At 36.8% G+C, this 14,389-nt stretch overlaps 2 protein-coding genes and 1 long non-coding RNA gene across 4 annotated transcripts in view; all 3 read right to left on the bottom strand.

Annotated features, from left to right (window-relative positions):
- mbtd1 (mbt domain containing 1) overlaps positions 1-1,541 on the bottom strand; it is an 11,997-nt gene extending 10,456 nt beyond the window's left edge. Inside the window, exons 1-2 of the mRNA XM_084135324.1 lie at positions 1,387-1,541; positions 165-366 (exon numbers count right to left, since the gene is read on the bottom strand). Of these exons, the coding sequence (XP_083991450.1) occupies positions 165-366; positions 1,387-1,407 (223 nt within the window). The 5' untranslated portion in view covers positions 1,408-1,541. The remainder of the gene's footprint in view (positions 1-164; positions 367-1,386) is intronic.
- Positions 1-14,389, bottom strand: part of LOC311096362 — a 253,553-nt gene that overhangs the window by 109,241 nt on the left and 129,923 nt on the right. The window lies entirely within an intron of this gene.
- Positions 2,661-14,061, bottom strand: tdrkh (tudor and KH domain containing). 2 transcript variants are annotated; one of them, XM_084135425.1, is made up of 14 exons: positions 13,927-14,061; positions 11,192-11,349; positions 10,942-11,033; positions 9,882-10,074; positions 9,627-9,766; positions 9,210-9,513; positions 8,420-8,586; positions 8,122-8,297; positions 7,898-7,962; positions 7,662-7,813; positions 5,715-5,828; positions 5,581-5,635; positions 3,263-3,353; positions 2,661-3,158 (listed from the first exon to the last, which is right to left on the bottom strand). In XM_084135425.1, exons 2-13 carry the CDS (start codon positions 11,316-11,318, stop codon positions 3,298-3,300), a joined length of 1,641 nt encoding a protein of 546 aa, XP_083991551.1. In that variant the 5' UTR covers positions 11,319-11,349; positions 13,927-14,061; the 3' UTR covers positions 2,661-3,158; positions 3,263-3,297. The 2 variants fall into 2 exon arrangements, with proteins under 2 accessions (XP_083991551.1, XP_083991552.1); XM_084135426.1 differs by lacking the exon at positions 13,927-14,061 and adding an exon at positions 12,028-12,175.

Here is a 14,389-nt window from a genome sequence, read left to right as displayed (position 1 = left end):
GTACGAAAAGCAAACCACAAAATTATTTTTGTTAGTTAGGGGGTACAATTTTTCATTAGAAGTTACATTGTAACCATGGTTAAATTATAACAAGGAGTGAAATATATACTATGTTCTTTTTATTTCTAGGTTTAAATGAAAAATAATGTATGGACATGACTAACCCATTCCAGCTTTTCCATCAGGATAGGTGTAGACCTGGCCGTTGTTTTTGATGATAGGCAGGCTGGCGGGGATGCTGGGGACTTCATCCTCACTGTCCTCTGAGCTGGAGCTGCTACTGCTGTCTTCACTGCAACTGTCATATCCGTCAAACATCCCGAACGAATCTCTTCTCTTTCGCTCTGAGCGGGGAGTGTGCTCAGCCTACATGCGACAAGGTGAGAAGAGGGGGAAAATGTGGAGAAAATAGAGAAGAAGGGCAAAGAAAGACAAGGATTAAAGCTCAATTATACAGCCATAATAGTTAAATAAATAATTACCTTTGACATAATACAGCGCGATTAATATTACAGTCAGTGATAACCATAATCTTTATACTAGTTCATCAACGCTTTAATGAGCAGGGAATTAGGAAGCAGAGCAAATCACATTAATAAAATTGAAGGTTCTCAGGGGTCACAAAAAAGCAAATACCACGTACAAAGGGGCAATATCATCAGCATCCAATATCCCCACAGGGCATTTCAAAGAAAGGAGATAGCTAGAGCAAAAGACTCATTTAATATTTTCAATGATATTTACTGTATTTTCATACGTTTTTTTTTTCTTTTCAATATTGAACTGCTAGGCTGGTGCATCAGACAAGGATTTGTCCAAACCACTGTGACCTGAATTCAAAAAGCATAATTTCAGACCACTTCTTCATCTAAAAGCATGCCATTTCCATTTCCATTTGCTAAAAAACAATTTCACCAAAATCTATACATTTAATATCCACATAACCCACCTTTAAGTAAAATGTATGTCATTTCACAAGCCAACACAACACAAACATCCACATATGCTGTGCCTCAAAACCTACATAAACAGAACGTTTCATGGAAACGACCTAAACGCGTTTATGACCCCCATAAATACTGTCTACTAACTATGTTTTGATTCACGACCACAAACATAGACACAATCATGGGCCTGCGGGTATATTTCAGCTGCACAAAACACACACATAATCAGTTGTTTTTGCACCATTTAGTGAGACAGTTGGTTTGAATGAACGGTTACATAGCATAGAAAGTATTACGAGTGATTTGAATGAGGTAAATGCTGTAGTTTGTGTGACTAGCAGGATCTGTTTCTGACAACCAAAACAAAGAGGACGGCTAACACTGCTAGCCGCTAACTGCGCTAAATCAAGGAAGCGGGCTCAAACAAACTCTTTCTTACCATATCCCTTGGGTTTTCCATTAGCCCTTCATACACGTCGGTATCTTATGTTCGGTGTGGTATGGTCCGAGAGCCCCCCGCGGGGGAAGGGCCTGGCTTGAAATTATTTACTCTAAAGCAAAAAATAACTCCAGTTGATTATCAACAATTGTCATGGTTCGAGTGCGCATGCGCGTGGATCTACAATGATTGGCATGGACATTAGCCAATAACGGTTAACCTGTACGCCACTTTTACACCATATAAGGTAATAGGAAATGTTTTAGTGAGGGTGAATAATCTCAGATCAAATAAATACGGACTTTGTGCTGCCATAGCAGATTTATTGACTATAACTATTAAATATATTATGTCTAGGGCCATAACTTCATGGTAATAGAATATGACACGATGAAATGATGGATGGGGTGATAAATGTGTAGATGTGTGGCCAGCTCAGTAGATGGGGATAGTCTATGTCTTATGCGAGTAACGTAATGTAGTTCAATGAGGTGTGCACATCGTATCCGAGTCTCACAAATTCAATAAATTATACACATATACAATTTTGTTTGACCTTTTGAGGTTGAAAATCAGCATTTTCTGAGGTTAGGTATTTTTTTAAAAAAAAATCAAATTTGTTATTGTATAATATATAGGATTACTGTAAAATAGTTGTAAATCTATTGTTTGTTACTCATCTATTGTATGTGCCTGTGTATATACACATTATATAATAAAATATCTATTTTACAGTAATCCTCTATTGATGCAACAAATTTTACTGGTATTTTTAATTAAACCAAACTGCACCTCATTTTTTGTATTATACATAAAAGCTACATAAACATTTTGAATGATATACGAGATGTCAGTACTTAGCCTACAGCTCCTCCAAAGAACTTCAATCAGTAATCTTGTACATGAAGTTGATTGCCATATTGTTTATTTATGGTTTAGATGTTAAATATTTTATTGAATTATTTGCAGTTTCTTACAATTGTATTGCTTAGTCTATGCTGTCTTTAAATATAATGGAAGATAATAATGGAAGATATATTATCTATCTCCATTACCATGTGTTCAGCCACTATCATTAGCTCCTGTTTCTGAATAACTTTTGCATATTTTATAACACCATTTGTATTATTCTGCAATTACTTGATAAACAGTGTGCATCCATTCATTGCATGAGATCCAATTCCCCTCAAGCATTTTATTGCAGTACAATAATCCAAAAATAATAGAAGAACCATGTTCACTCAACTTGCACAGAAAAGCTATTCAAATTAATATGGGGTATAATAATAGACTTTATTTGATTATATACACATATATACCATAGCATTTAATTTAATAAAACTCAATTCACAACATAAATAATTTTGACACAGAAAATGAAAAATGGCCCATCAACAAAAAGCTGAACCGTCTTATCACTGAGAAACAAACCAAAGGAACCTTGGTGCTACACTGCAACAATACTGAGGTTTCAAACTGACTCAATCATGAGTTCCCTGAGATCTGCTCTTCCACTGTCTATTATCTGCTCTTCGAAGTTCAGACCAAAAAAATTTGTAACATTTTAATACGTAAATGAGATGAACACAATGAGAACACAAGTGTAAACAGTTAAAAAAAACAAAAAAACATACGAACTATGAAAATCATTCCTTATATGAGAACTTGTACAGTAAATACAGGCAGTCTGAGCAGGTGGCGTAGTCAAGTAAGGCTCTTTCTCAGAGACGGGAAGCATGTGCTGAATGCTAAATGAGGATAGCAACTGGTCTCTGGGGAGGAGAGGAGGATACAGGCAGCATTAACACAATCAGCTGGTCTTAAATGAAATATTATACACAGGAGCATCCAAACTTAATATGAGATTTTTGCTTACCAATATCAAGGCATACATTTCTTTGGTTATTTTTGTCAGTTGAATTCTTCATCAATAGTGTCATCCACACTTCCAGAAATTGAGGCAACTTCTGAAAGATGAAAAGGACAACATGAAACAGGACAAAAGTTAAATCAGAGAAAGGCCACAAAACAGAAATATAAAACTTCAAAATTTAAAGGTGCTGGAAGCATTTTTTTTAAAGGCAGTTTGACCTGTAATGGGCAAAAAATTAGCCTTTACATTGTAACTGCCATTGAGATGAATAGGAATTCATGGAAAGCTGCTGATAATAATGTTGTAATTGTTAACTAAAACTGCTTTCTTTGTTGAAAGAATTTACATTTACAAATGTTGCTTTAACTAGGGGAAAAGGTAAGTTGAGCAAGTACTACTGAGCCCAGTAGTTTTTTTTAAAATGTGAGGTGCTTGCCTATTTTCAAATGTTAAAAGTTTCCAGAATCTTCAGGCAAAATTGCAGATGTCCTTGGCTTACAGCACCTTTAATACTTTGAGGTGTAGGTTCTGAAAACGCTTCACCTTCACAAGCACCAATGAATAAAAAAGTATGTGCCTCTCCCATTGAAGCCCAAACCCATGTGTAGTGTAAATCAAGCCTCACAGTTGTGCGGTCTCACATGTGGGCATAAACAGTGTAGTACGGTGTATTAAAGCCCTTAATTGAAAACCAGTCACATCCCATAGAGATCCAACGTGCTCCAGTGTCGCCAAGTCAAGTATAAAATCTATACCTCTTGAAGTGTCTTCACCACTGTTGCCCTGTTCACTTTTGAAACACATGTTCTTTGGTTTCTGAAGGTCTTGTTTACTTCCTCTTTCTCCAGTTACACTTCCAGCTTCATTATGTAGGGTTTCATCATTCAAGCTTGGCGTCTGGCGTTTCACATCGCTTTTTAACAGGTTTCGTTCATCTAAATTTCCCTCCGTAAATGACTCTCGTTTAGGCTCTTCAGAAGTGTTAATTAAAACACTTCCATGGCTGCTACTGTCACTCAGAGTGATAACCTCTGGAGTCTGGTGTGGATGAGTCAGATTAGCTGGACTGAGTCCCACTTCAGTGTCTTCAACACTCCTGGATGAATCTGAACTCAGTTCAATCACAGCCACAGAGGAAGCAGTTGTCTCGTCACAAGATTCTGTCAAATACGAGGATGATCCAGTGGACGACTGAGGCATGGTGGTGCTGAGAGACACTTCGGACGAGTCCCTAGAGGAAGAAAGATAATACCACACTCCTCTGATGCTGTCACTGCTCTCTGTATTTTCACTGTAACTGTCCACTGTACAAAATGAGCCCATCTCTTCTGACGCAGATGTCATCTTCTCCTTCTTGCCGTAAAAATGCGTGCCAAGGAAAACGTCATCACTAAGAGTGAAGGAATCCAGCGCTGATGTCACAGCCTCCACACAGGAGGGAGATGTGGATGAGATTTCCTGAACTGACAGCACATGTAATGGTGACACTGGGGTTAAGTTGTTGGACTGGATTGGAGGGTCTAGCGTGGACGAAGACGACTCAAGTATCTGGCTGACTAGCTCACTCAGGTTCTGAGATGGAGTGGAGTGGATCAGGGAAGAGGAAGACATGAATCCAAAACACGGGCTCTGGTCCACGTCAGCTCGCTCCATCTCCAAAGAGCTTGTGAGACGTGGAGACCATTCCAGCACCTTGCTTGCCCATGGATATGCTGAACCTTCACACACGCCAGCCCAATGACTGGTTAAACACTGCTGAACTGAAATGCACTACTGTTCAATAGTTTGGGGTCAGTAAGAATTTGTAACATTTTGAAAGAAGTCTCTCATGCTCACGAAGGCTGTATTTATCTGATCAAAAATACAGTAAAAAAAATATTGTGAAATATTATTACAATTTAAAAGAATTAAATTGAATCTAATTTAATATATTTAGAAATGGAATGTATTCCTGTGATGGCAAAGCTGAATTTTCAGCATCCTTACTTTGATTATCAATATTTTTGTGGAATCCGGGATACATTTTTTCAGGATTCACCAGTGAACAGAAAGTTAAAAAGAACAGCATTTATTTGAAATCGAAAACTTTTGTAAAATTCTAAATGTCTTACTTTCAGTCAATACTTAAAAAATAAAAATAAAAATGATCATCATACTGACCCCAAACTTTTGAGCGGTTGTCTAAGTGGAGAAATATAAGCATGTACTGACGCATCCAGAATTTAAAGACAACTTTAAAAGGTTATAAATTGCATGAAAAAGGAAGATGCACATGAAAGTTGAACATTCCATTTCTCCAACAAAGCTGAAAGAAAACATACCTGACAAACTGATGCAGGACATACTGAATTCAGAGGTCGCTCCAGTCATGTCATCCTGTGAAAATCCAAACAGAGATTCTCTTATTGCGGCTTCCACCTGCAATACACTATATAACACAATCCATATATTTTACCAGCATCTTCTGCAGTGATCTGGACTCATCCCAGTCTCCCCTCAGCCCAGTCCCTTCATCCTCGCAGCTTACAGCATGACCGAGACTAATCAACTCCTTACCGAGATCCACAGCCTGAGACAGAAGAGATAAACCGCACAATCACAATTTCAATTACAATTTCACAATATTATTTTGTGAATACTATTACAATTTCAGAAGATAATCTGAGTGATGCCTGTCCATGTAAAACTTGCCACCGCAATGTCAGTATTTGTTAGGGTGATTTGGATGAGTGCTAGACTGTAGGAGTGGATGCTACGGCATTGCTAGGTGGTAGTAATTCTACTAAAGTGCAAATGAATGTGTGGATTAAGTTTAAGATTAAGCAGGTTTAAGGACAGTGTTGTTATCGTTAATTAAAACTAATAAAAACATTTTATGGAAAATAAAAAAAAAACTAATCAAAATGACAAAAACATAAAATGACTAAAATGTATTTAAAAAGAAAACTGAAAATATAAAAGCCAATTCAATTCAAAATATTAATAAAAACTAATAATGTATATAAATGTAATATATAATGTAACAAAAATACTAATATATATATATATATATATATATATATATATATATATATATATATATATATATATATAAAAAATTATTATGTACTATATGTAACGTACTAAAAAAATACTGCTTCAGAAGAGGCAACCCATGAGTTCCACATTAAATTCCTATAGCATGGCGCTATGCTTGCAACGCCAAGGTCATTGGTTGATACCGAGAATGCACGAACTAATAACATCTATACCTTTAACTAGCTTTGGATAAAAACGTCAGCCAATAATTTAAATTTAATATGCTATTATATAAAATATTCCAGTTTGAGGAGCCAGAATATATAATACGATGACAAAATTCTGTCAAAAGGGCAGGCTTTATTGTTTGACATGCAAAAGTGAGTTGTGATTAGGGGTGTAAATCGGACAGTTCATCACGGAATGATATCGATTCTCTCGGCCGGCGATACGATATTTGCCGATACCTCAAAAAGTTCTGCGATACGATTACGATTCGATTCAGGGCAATATCAAATTACTTATCGATATTTAGATATTATGTGCCAAGTTTACACAACCAGTTCCATTTTTAATAACTCACAAATGCAACCAAAATATATAACATGAATGTTTACTCTTTGAAAATTACACACCCTCTCCCATTTTGGGACATTTACAATAGAAGAATTAATTTACAAAAACAGATAACTCTGTTCTTGTTAATTTTCACAAATAATGTTTTTGTTTTTTATTGAGCATTCCAAGATGCTTTAGCAAGGTTCCGTGAAAAAGTTTCAGCTTTTATTTTCCTTTTACGCCCCGAAGAAGATATCACAGGTTCATCATGTTCGTTGAAATTTTCCATCCTCGAGCACTTTTAGTCAGCTTTGACAAAACCCCTCTCAGCTAGCGCGTCTTTTCAAAGTGACTAGCAGCCTTGTCACCTGACCTGAATACTGCATGCTGATTCGCTAAAACGGACTTATCGGGTTGTGTTCACCAACAACAAGGGTGCCTGACGGTTTCTGCTGTAAAACATGAAATTGCGATGCCTTGACAGTGGACAATACCGGCTTTTGTGACAAAACGTGTTTAGGGTTCAGTCAATCTTGTCAGGCATCTACAGTATTTCAGCTGAGGAGACTAACGTTACAAAGACACCCCGGCAGACAGCATAGCGAGTAAACGAAAATTACGACATTACGTGAGGACAGACATTACGTGAGGACAGACATTACGTGAGGACAGACATTACGTGAGGACAGACATTACGTGAGGATGTGGAGAATGTCAAAATAAAGGTACCGTATATCGATATTTTACATGTGGCATCGATGCATCGTATCATTAGACGTTTGATCGATGTATTGTTACACCCCTAGTTGTTATGTTGACCTCTAACCTTTCCCTGGCTGTTGTCATAGAGTTTCACACTGGGCCAGGACGAGATCTCAGAATGAGAATAGCTGTATAGTTTGGCCAGTAAAGGTTTCCATTCAGCACAGTATGTCATGCGTTCAAAGTCATCCAGGGCCGCCTCAGTCCAAACCTCTCCTGAAACAAAATAAAGATAGATAACATTTTAACTTTTGATGAAACTTCTATTTCACTGATAAACACCTGAATATCACTTTTTACCTGCAGGACGAACCCCTGCAAGGCTGCACTCAATGGCTTGGAAGGGCAGGCTCAGGAAGTCACTTCTAAAAACACCACAAAATAATATATCATCAGCATGAGTATACATATCACTCTGTGCTTATGCAGAAATGGGAAAATAACAAAAATTAAGAGCCAAAAAAGCATATATATATATATATAAAGCATAACAGCTGATTCTGCACTCTCCATCTCTCGCTTACCTCATGCTTCGTAAATGTTCCCGTGGAAGCTCCCCATTGTCCCCAAAGTCCACATAATACAAATCCACCTCACCAGAGCCCAGAATTCCTAACACTCGAGCACGATTCCACGTGCCATGGTCCCTGTATGAAGCAGCCACTATGTCTCCAACAATAATGGTCTCCACTCTGTGCTCCTGTGGTAAGAGAAGTAGTAATTATTCACTAATATTATAAAATAAATGATAATAATGGAGAAGTCATTTACTAATTTATCATGGTCATGGAACCCAAGTCAAGTGAGGTCAAGCAAACTCACTTGTGAGGTATCACTGTTGTAGAAATGGCTCATTTCGGCAGTCAGTTTATCCAGCTGTAGAGATCGGACCCCCAGGATCTGGATCCAAAAGTGTTGTGGATTCTCAGAGGCAGACACATACACCTCCAGATGCTCATCGGGCTGGAAGCTCAGATCTGGACTAGGAACTGGTAAGAAAAGATGAATTAAGAAAAGATGAATTAGTGATTTTACCTTCTACAGGAGTCTAAGGGGCCATTCACAAGATACAGATTTCAACTAAAAACGGAAAACTTTTTATGCGTTTTGGCCGTTCATTTACACAACATCAGCGTTTTGGCGGCCTGATAATGTAAGCTTTTTAAATTTGGGTTTCAAAGTGAAAGTTTTTGAAAATTATACCGTTATCGTTTCCATGTAAAAACCAAAAACGTCAATTTGTGAAAACATGCGTGTATGTGTATATTTGTAAAATTATGAATTAACTTCAAATATTTACTTAAACATTAACCTTTTGTTTGATTCTTTTAACTTGATTCTCAATTTATTTTGATTAATCATTCAGCCCTTCCTGGGCAAATTTCTAAATATGTTCCTAAAGTTGGAAGTATGGTTCACCCAAAATGAAAATTCGGTCATTTATTCACCTTCAAGTGAATAATGACTTACTTTCTTCTGTGGAACACTAATGGAGCTGTTGGTTCGTACAGGTTTGGAACGACATGAGGTAAGTAAATGATGACAGAATTATAATTTTTGTGTGATTCCTATCATTCACTGGCCTTGTGAAAGTGGGTTTGGTTAATCTTACTTTCAAATTTGGAGATCTCCAAAGGCGATACTGGAGAGAGAATCTCCTCCTCTGATTTAAGGGAGTTTTCAGCAGTATCACTGCTGTCTGCAAAGCCGTTGACCGTAGCAGGCCCCTCTTGTTTAAGCTCAATCACTGGGGAAGGTAAATCTTTTCCATTAAGCTTTAATAATTCATTCTCCGGTCCTTGGGCCTTGTTAAATTGTTCAGTTTCCGGCGGTTTCCTCTTCTGACGCAGTGCAGAAGCTTGACTTATCCGCTTTCGTACGGTTTCATTCTCTATGACCTTCTCCATGATCATCTCCTGTGAGAAAAAAACATAACCAAAATCTACATCTCACTCACTACATGTGTGTAAAATCAGCGTATGAACGCAGAAAGCTATTTTTCTAAACCACGCGTATGCTAAAATCTCACCTTTGCACTTTGAATTTCCTTGCGTGTGCCGTTAATCGTGATCTTGCCCTTCTCCTCTAAGCCGTGTCCACGATCTTTGGAGCAGTTCACCCTGGCCCCTGAGACTCTGTTTATGAACTTTAAGGTCTCACCACCACGACCTGGAGCAAATATTTCAAACATATTACGCAGGAGATTAAATGTTGACAGAGCATTTGTGCTTGGCATCATTCTAACACAACAACAGAGATACTTTTACTTAAAGTGCACACCAACCTATAATTCTTCCAAATGCCGTCTGAGGCACGTCTATAACCTCAGTGATGACCTCACAGTCGGTGGCCAGTTTCTCCAGCGCACACTGTGCCACCAGAATCTGCTCGGGTGAGCCCTGGATCAGAAAATTCACCATGCTCTGCTCTTCAGTGTTTGGCAGCACATTTATCTGGGCACCAGACTTCTGATTCACCTACACAAATGTGAGATAATCACATAAGACAAATCATATACATTTTAACCAAATTAATTTTCATTGTTTTTCACTGAGAAAAACTACTCAAGTGATTTCAATCCTAATTAGGATTTTGTTCATTTACAGGCTTGGAAATCACAATTATTATAAAACTTAATGTTGCATTTATATTCATTTAAGTACACTTTTATCCAAGGCAATTTAACAAGGAAAAAAGTAATTACTTTTTTCCTCGTTAAATTGCCTTGGATAAAAGTTTTTATTTGTTGTATAACTTTACATCACAGCGCCAAATATTAATAATATACAATATACACATATTACACTTGTTCAAAAGTATGGGGTCAATAAAAAATTTAAAAAGAAATGAATACTTATTTAGCAAGGACGCATTAAATTGACTAAAAGTGACAATCAAATATATTTATAATGATATATCATTATTTGTAATGCTCTGTTTTGAACTTTATATTCATCAAAGAATCCTAAAAACATATGTTTTTTCACACAAAAATTAAGCAGCACAAGTGTTTTCAACATTGATGACGATAATAAGAAATGTTTCTTGAGCAGCAAATCGGCATATTAGAATGATTTCTGAAGGATCATGTGACACTGAACACTGGAGTAATGATGCTGGAAATTCAGCTTTGTCTCAATTTACAGTGCATATTATATTACACTATAATAAAATCACCAAACTACTGTATTTTTTAAATAAATGCAGCCTTGGTGAGCATAAGAGACAAAAACACTAAAAAGTCTTAAACGCCCCAAACTTTTGAACAGTATATTGTTTATCATGTACAGTTCCAGATCAGATAAAATCCAAGTGACATAAAAAAAGAAAGAACACACACTCACTATGTCTAGAAAGGCGCTCTGATATCTTGCAATAGATCGGTACACGTTAAGGGGAACAGATATTCTGGACTCCTCTTTGCTTTGGCATTGCACTACGGAATCAAACGATGGAATGAACATTATTAACACTATACTATCATTGTTAAAATTCCAAACAATATCATTTTGATCATCAATGAGTGAAAACTGATATCAGCACATAGTAAATGTTAAGAGCATGAAAAGAGCTTGCTTAGAGTTCACAACTTACCACCGCTGCTTCGAATGTGACGGTAAACAAGGTAGCCAACCGTGGCCCCCACAGAGAGGCCGGCAGCCAAAGCGACTTTCTTCCCCGAGCTCAGGCTCTTCCACGGTCCATCTTGCACCGCGGCCATCACTTGGGTCGGACCGACCGGTGAACTCCACCTAGAGATACAGAACAAGCTGTAAGGTCCACGAAAAGACTTGAACTCTGGGCCGCACCATGTACGACTCTACATGGGCCTTCTCAGTAGCGCCATGCAAAACGAATGAATTGTTGATGACAACTGCAAGGATGGGTCTTCTGATTGCCTTTCAAACTAACAAAAAAATGTGCAGAACAAAGGTTACTATTTGAGCACTCATTTATGAGATTAGTTAGCCTAATTTTTGTTACCTAATTGGCTCAATAAGGAGAACAAAGATCACACTTCACAAACACTGAGACTTTAATGCCCCTATAATTGGGTTTTGGACATTAAAGCATGTGGAAACCTTTTCTGGACTATGTCAGATCTTTCAAACAAAGCATAGTCCATTTAACAACACAGTCTTTGTTTTATTAAATTAGATTTTAAAGTTCAAGCACACAGCAGAAGCAGTGCATTGGACAAGGCTGCAATAACACGCTTTGCCATCTTGTAGTAATGGCAAAAATTCAAATCTCCCAAACCAAATTAAACCTCTAATTAAATTTCATTTTCATGAGGTATTTCTGCAACAACTGCACCAGATGAAGGATAAAGCCGAGCTTCGGCGCATTACTGAAGCATAAAGCAGTGGGCGACACACATCATGTCGCAGACACACACAAGGAGCAACACCATGCAGAATGATTCTCACTGTGAAAACAGGGCAGAGGGGCTGTAGCTCAGAAACACACGAGGTTTAGGGACGTCCATGTCCATCTTGTTTGCCTCTGCCTCAGGAGGAACAGGCAAAAGAGTGAAATATGATTAAACACCAGCTGAATGATTCGTCCTGACTCCTTACAGCATGACAGGAGCTCCTTACTTGGGGTGCCTAATAAATGACCCTATTTGACCCTTTTCAGACTGTGATGACGTGTTGGCATTAAATTACAGAAAACCGCTTAACAATGCTGTTGTTTGTAATAAAACTACTGAGGGAGTGACTGTAAATTTGACGTTAATCTCTCTTCAACCAACAAAATAAATCTCTCTATATTTTCTCCCCTCTTTTGGAAAGTCATAGAAACTTTATTTGTTGTATAACTTTACAATATATAATAATTGTATTTATATAATAATGATAATAATAATGTATAATTTTATAATATATAGTTTCCGTTCGTTCACCTCTATAAATTTACCCAACTATGATGACTTCCGCTTCTGAGAACCTGGGAAATGTGAAAAGGGTCCATTAGCACACGGACCTAGAAGACCACGTTTTTATTTTATACTTGTTCAGAATGACAGCAAATGCACATTGCTAATCATTCATTTACAATTCATTGAATGTTTAGTGAATGTTTGTTCTAATGAAATGATATTCAGTTCCAATCTTGCCGTTTGAGAAGCCCTCAAAATAAGCATCATTCCAGAATCCAGTGATTAATGTGATTTTTGATTTTTACAATTAAAAGATTAAATGATTATATGCATCCCGTGTGGTTATTGTTAACTAAAACTTAAACTGTTAAAAAAAATGGAAATGAATGAATGAAATATTAAAAGAAAAACTTGAAAATTAGAAATGTTACCATAGCATTGGCAACTAACTTTAAAACAAGTATTAAAATGGCAAACGAAAACAGTAAAGCTATAGGCCAATATATAGCTATAAAAAAAATAAAAAGGCAAATACTCAGAATTTCAACAACTTAAACTAAAATTATTAATATAAAATTATTGAAAATATAAAAAAATAGTATGTAACACTGTATGCAATCTAATGTGATGCAATTTATTGGTATTTAAAAGCAACATTGTGCATTTGAAAAAAATATATCACATCTGAATGATTATTTATCACAAAGCTAGATGAGGTAGAACAAACAAAATTAATAAAAAGTTTAGACAGCCATATTAAAGAAAGACATTTTAGACTGTAATTATAATCCATAAATATAACTTTTTGTCAAGTGGTCCCAAAAAGAACAATTTTAAACCAATTTAATATCTATAGGCATCTATAAATATTTTAGAAGTTATAGATTAATCAGATTATCTATAAGCAAATATGTAAAACTCAGATTTGGGTGGGGCTCAAAGTGTAGATGCAGGTCAAACTAGACTTTATTTGCATGTAGGTTTGATTCACCTCACTAGGGGTTTAGCATGTGCAAAAATAAACAAGGAATTCTCGTGCATCAGTTACATCGGCCTTTACCGTTTTCTTTTGCTCAGTGAAGCTGGAATTTGTATCACTGCATTGTTATCAAATATTTGCATATAAAAGCATTAAACAGGACCTGTTGTGCATCATGCACGTGAATATGCGCGTGGAATAGTTAATGCAGCGCCTGTTAGCACGTGATGGATGTCATGTCACACGGGGTGCGGTGTATTTCTCGCCTCTTACAACAATATATCCGTTGTATAGCCGTAAAGGTATTTTAAAAAAAATATTAATATGTCTGACAAAGGTTTGTTTGGCTGGATCATGCCTTTGCAACATATAAAGCAGGTCGTGTGGATTTTCAACAGGACATCTTCACAAGACGGCTAATGCATTAAACACCAGAACCAGAAAAAGCACTAAATTGTTAATATTTACCTCTAAAAACGGTATAAACTGTGAGGAAATCCTTGTAGCGAGTCCTTCAAATGATCTTATGACACCAGTCAGCGTGCTGCTGATCCACCGGCGCTGCCGTGCTTCATTCTGTAGTACGCAGTACGCACAGTTAACCTTTCAGCGATGATTGGCCACCATCCCGTCTGTCAACCACTTCATCCAATCAACACCTTTGATGTTGCGGCACCTCTATAGTGGGGGCAACGCCCTCTATTGGACGATTATAGTAACACACACAGTGGCCGCAATAATTTCCCAACAACCTTGATGGTTGAATGAAGTTTAATAAAGTCGTAGTTTATTCAGTCCAGTAAATTAATATAATTTTTTCTTGTTTATTAAATGTAATAATAAATAAAAATAAAAATTTAATGGTAAAATTCTGAATACTGAAAGTGTTTTTGTACGGTTTATAGACCAATATTAAATTAATGTCCAACTT

The sequence above is a fragment of the Abramis brama genome (genome assembly GCF_963993115.1).
Source record: "Abramis brama genome assembly, chromosome: 14".
Lineage (NCBI taxonomy): Eukaryota > Metazoa > Chordata > Actinopteri > Cypriniformes > Leuciscidae > Abramis > Abramis brama.
Note: the sequence above shows the minus strand (reverse complement) of the source record. Positions and strands in the feature narration are given on the sequence as shown.

Coding starts and splice junctions, on each gene's coding strand:
- tdrkh (XM_084135426.1), bottom strand. CDS start 12,092: ATGGACATGGACGTCCCTAAACCTCGTGTGTTTCTGAGCTACAGCCCC. Junction 8,587..9,209: donor GGAGATCTCCAAATTTGAAA/GTAAGATTAACC, acceptor TTTTCTTACCAG/TTCCTAGTCCAGATCTGAGC. Junction 7,814..7,897: donor TGCAGGGGTTCGTCCTGCAG/GTAAAAAGTGAT, acceptor ATTTTGTTTCAG/GAGAGGTTTGGACTGAGGCG.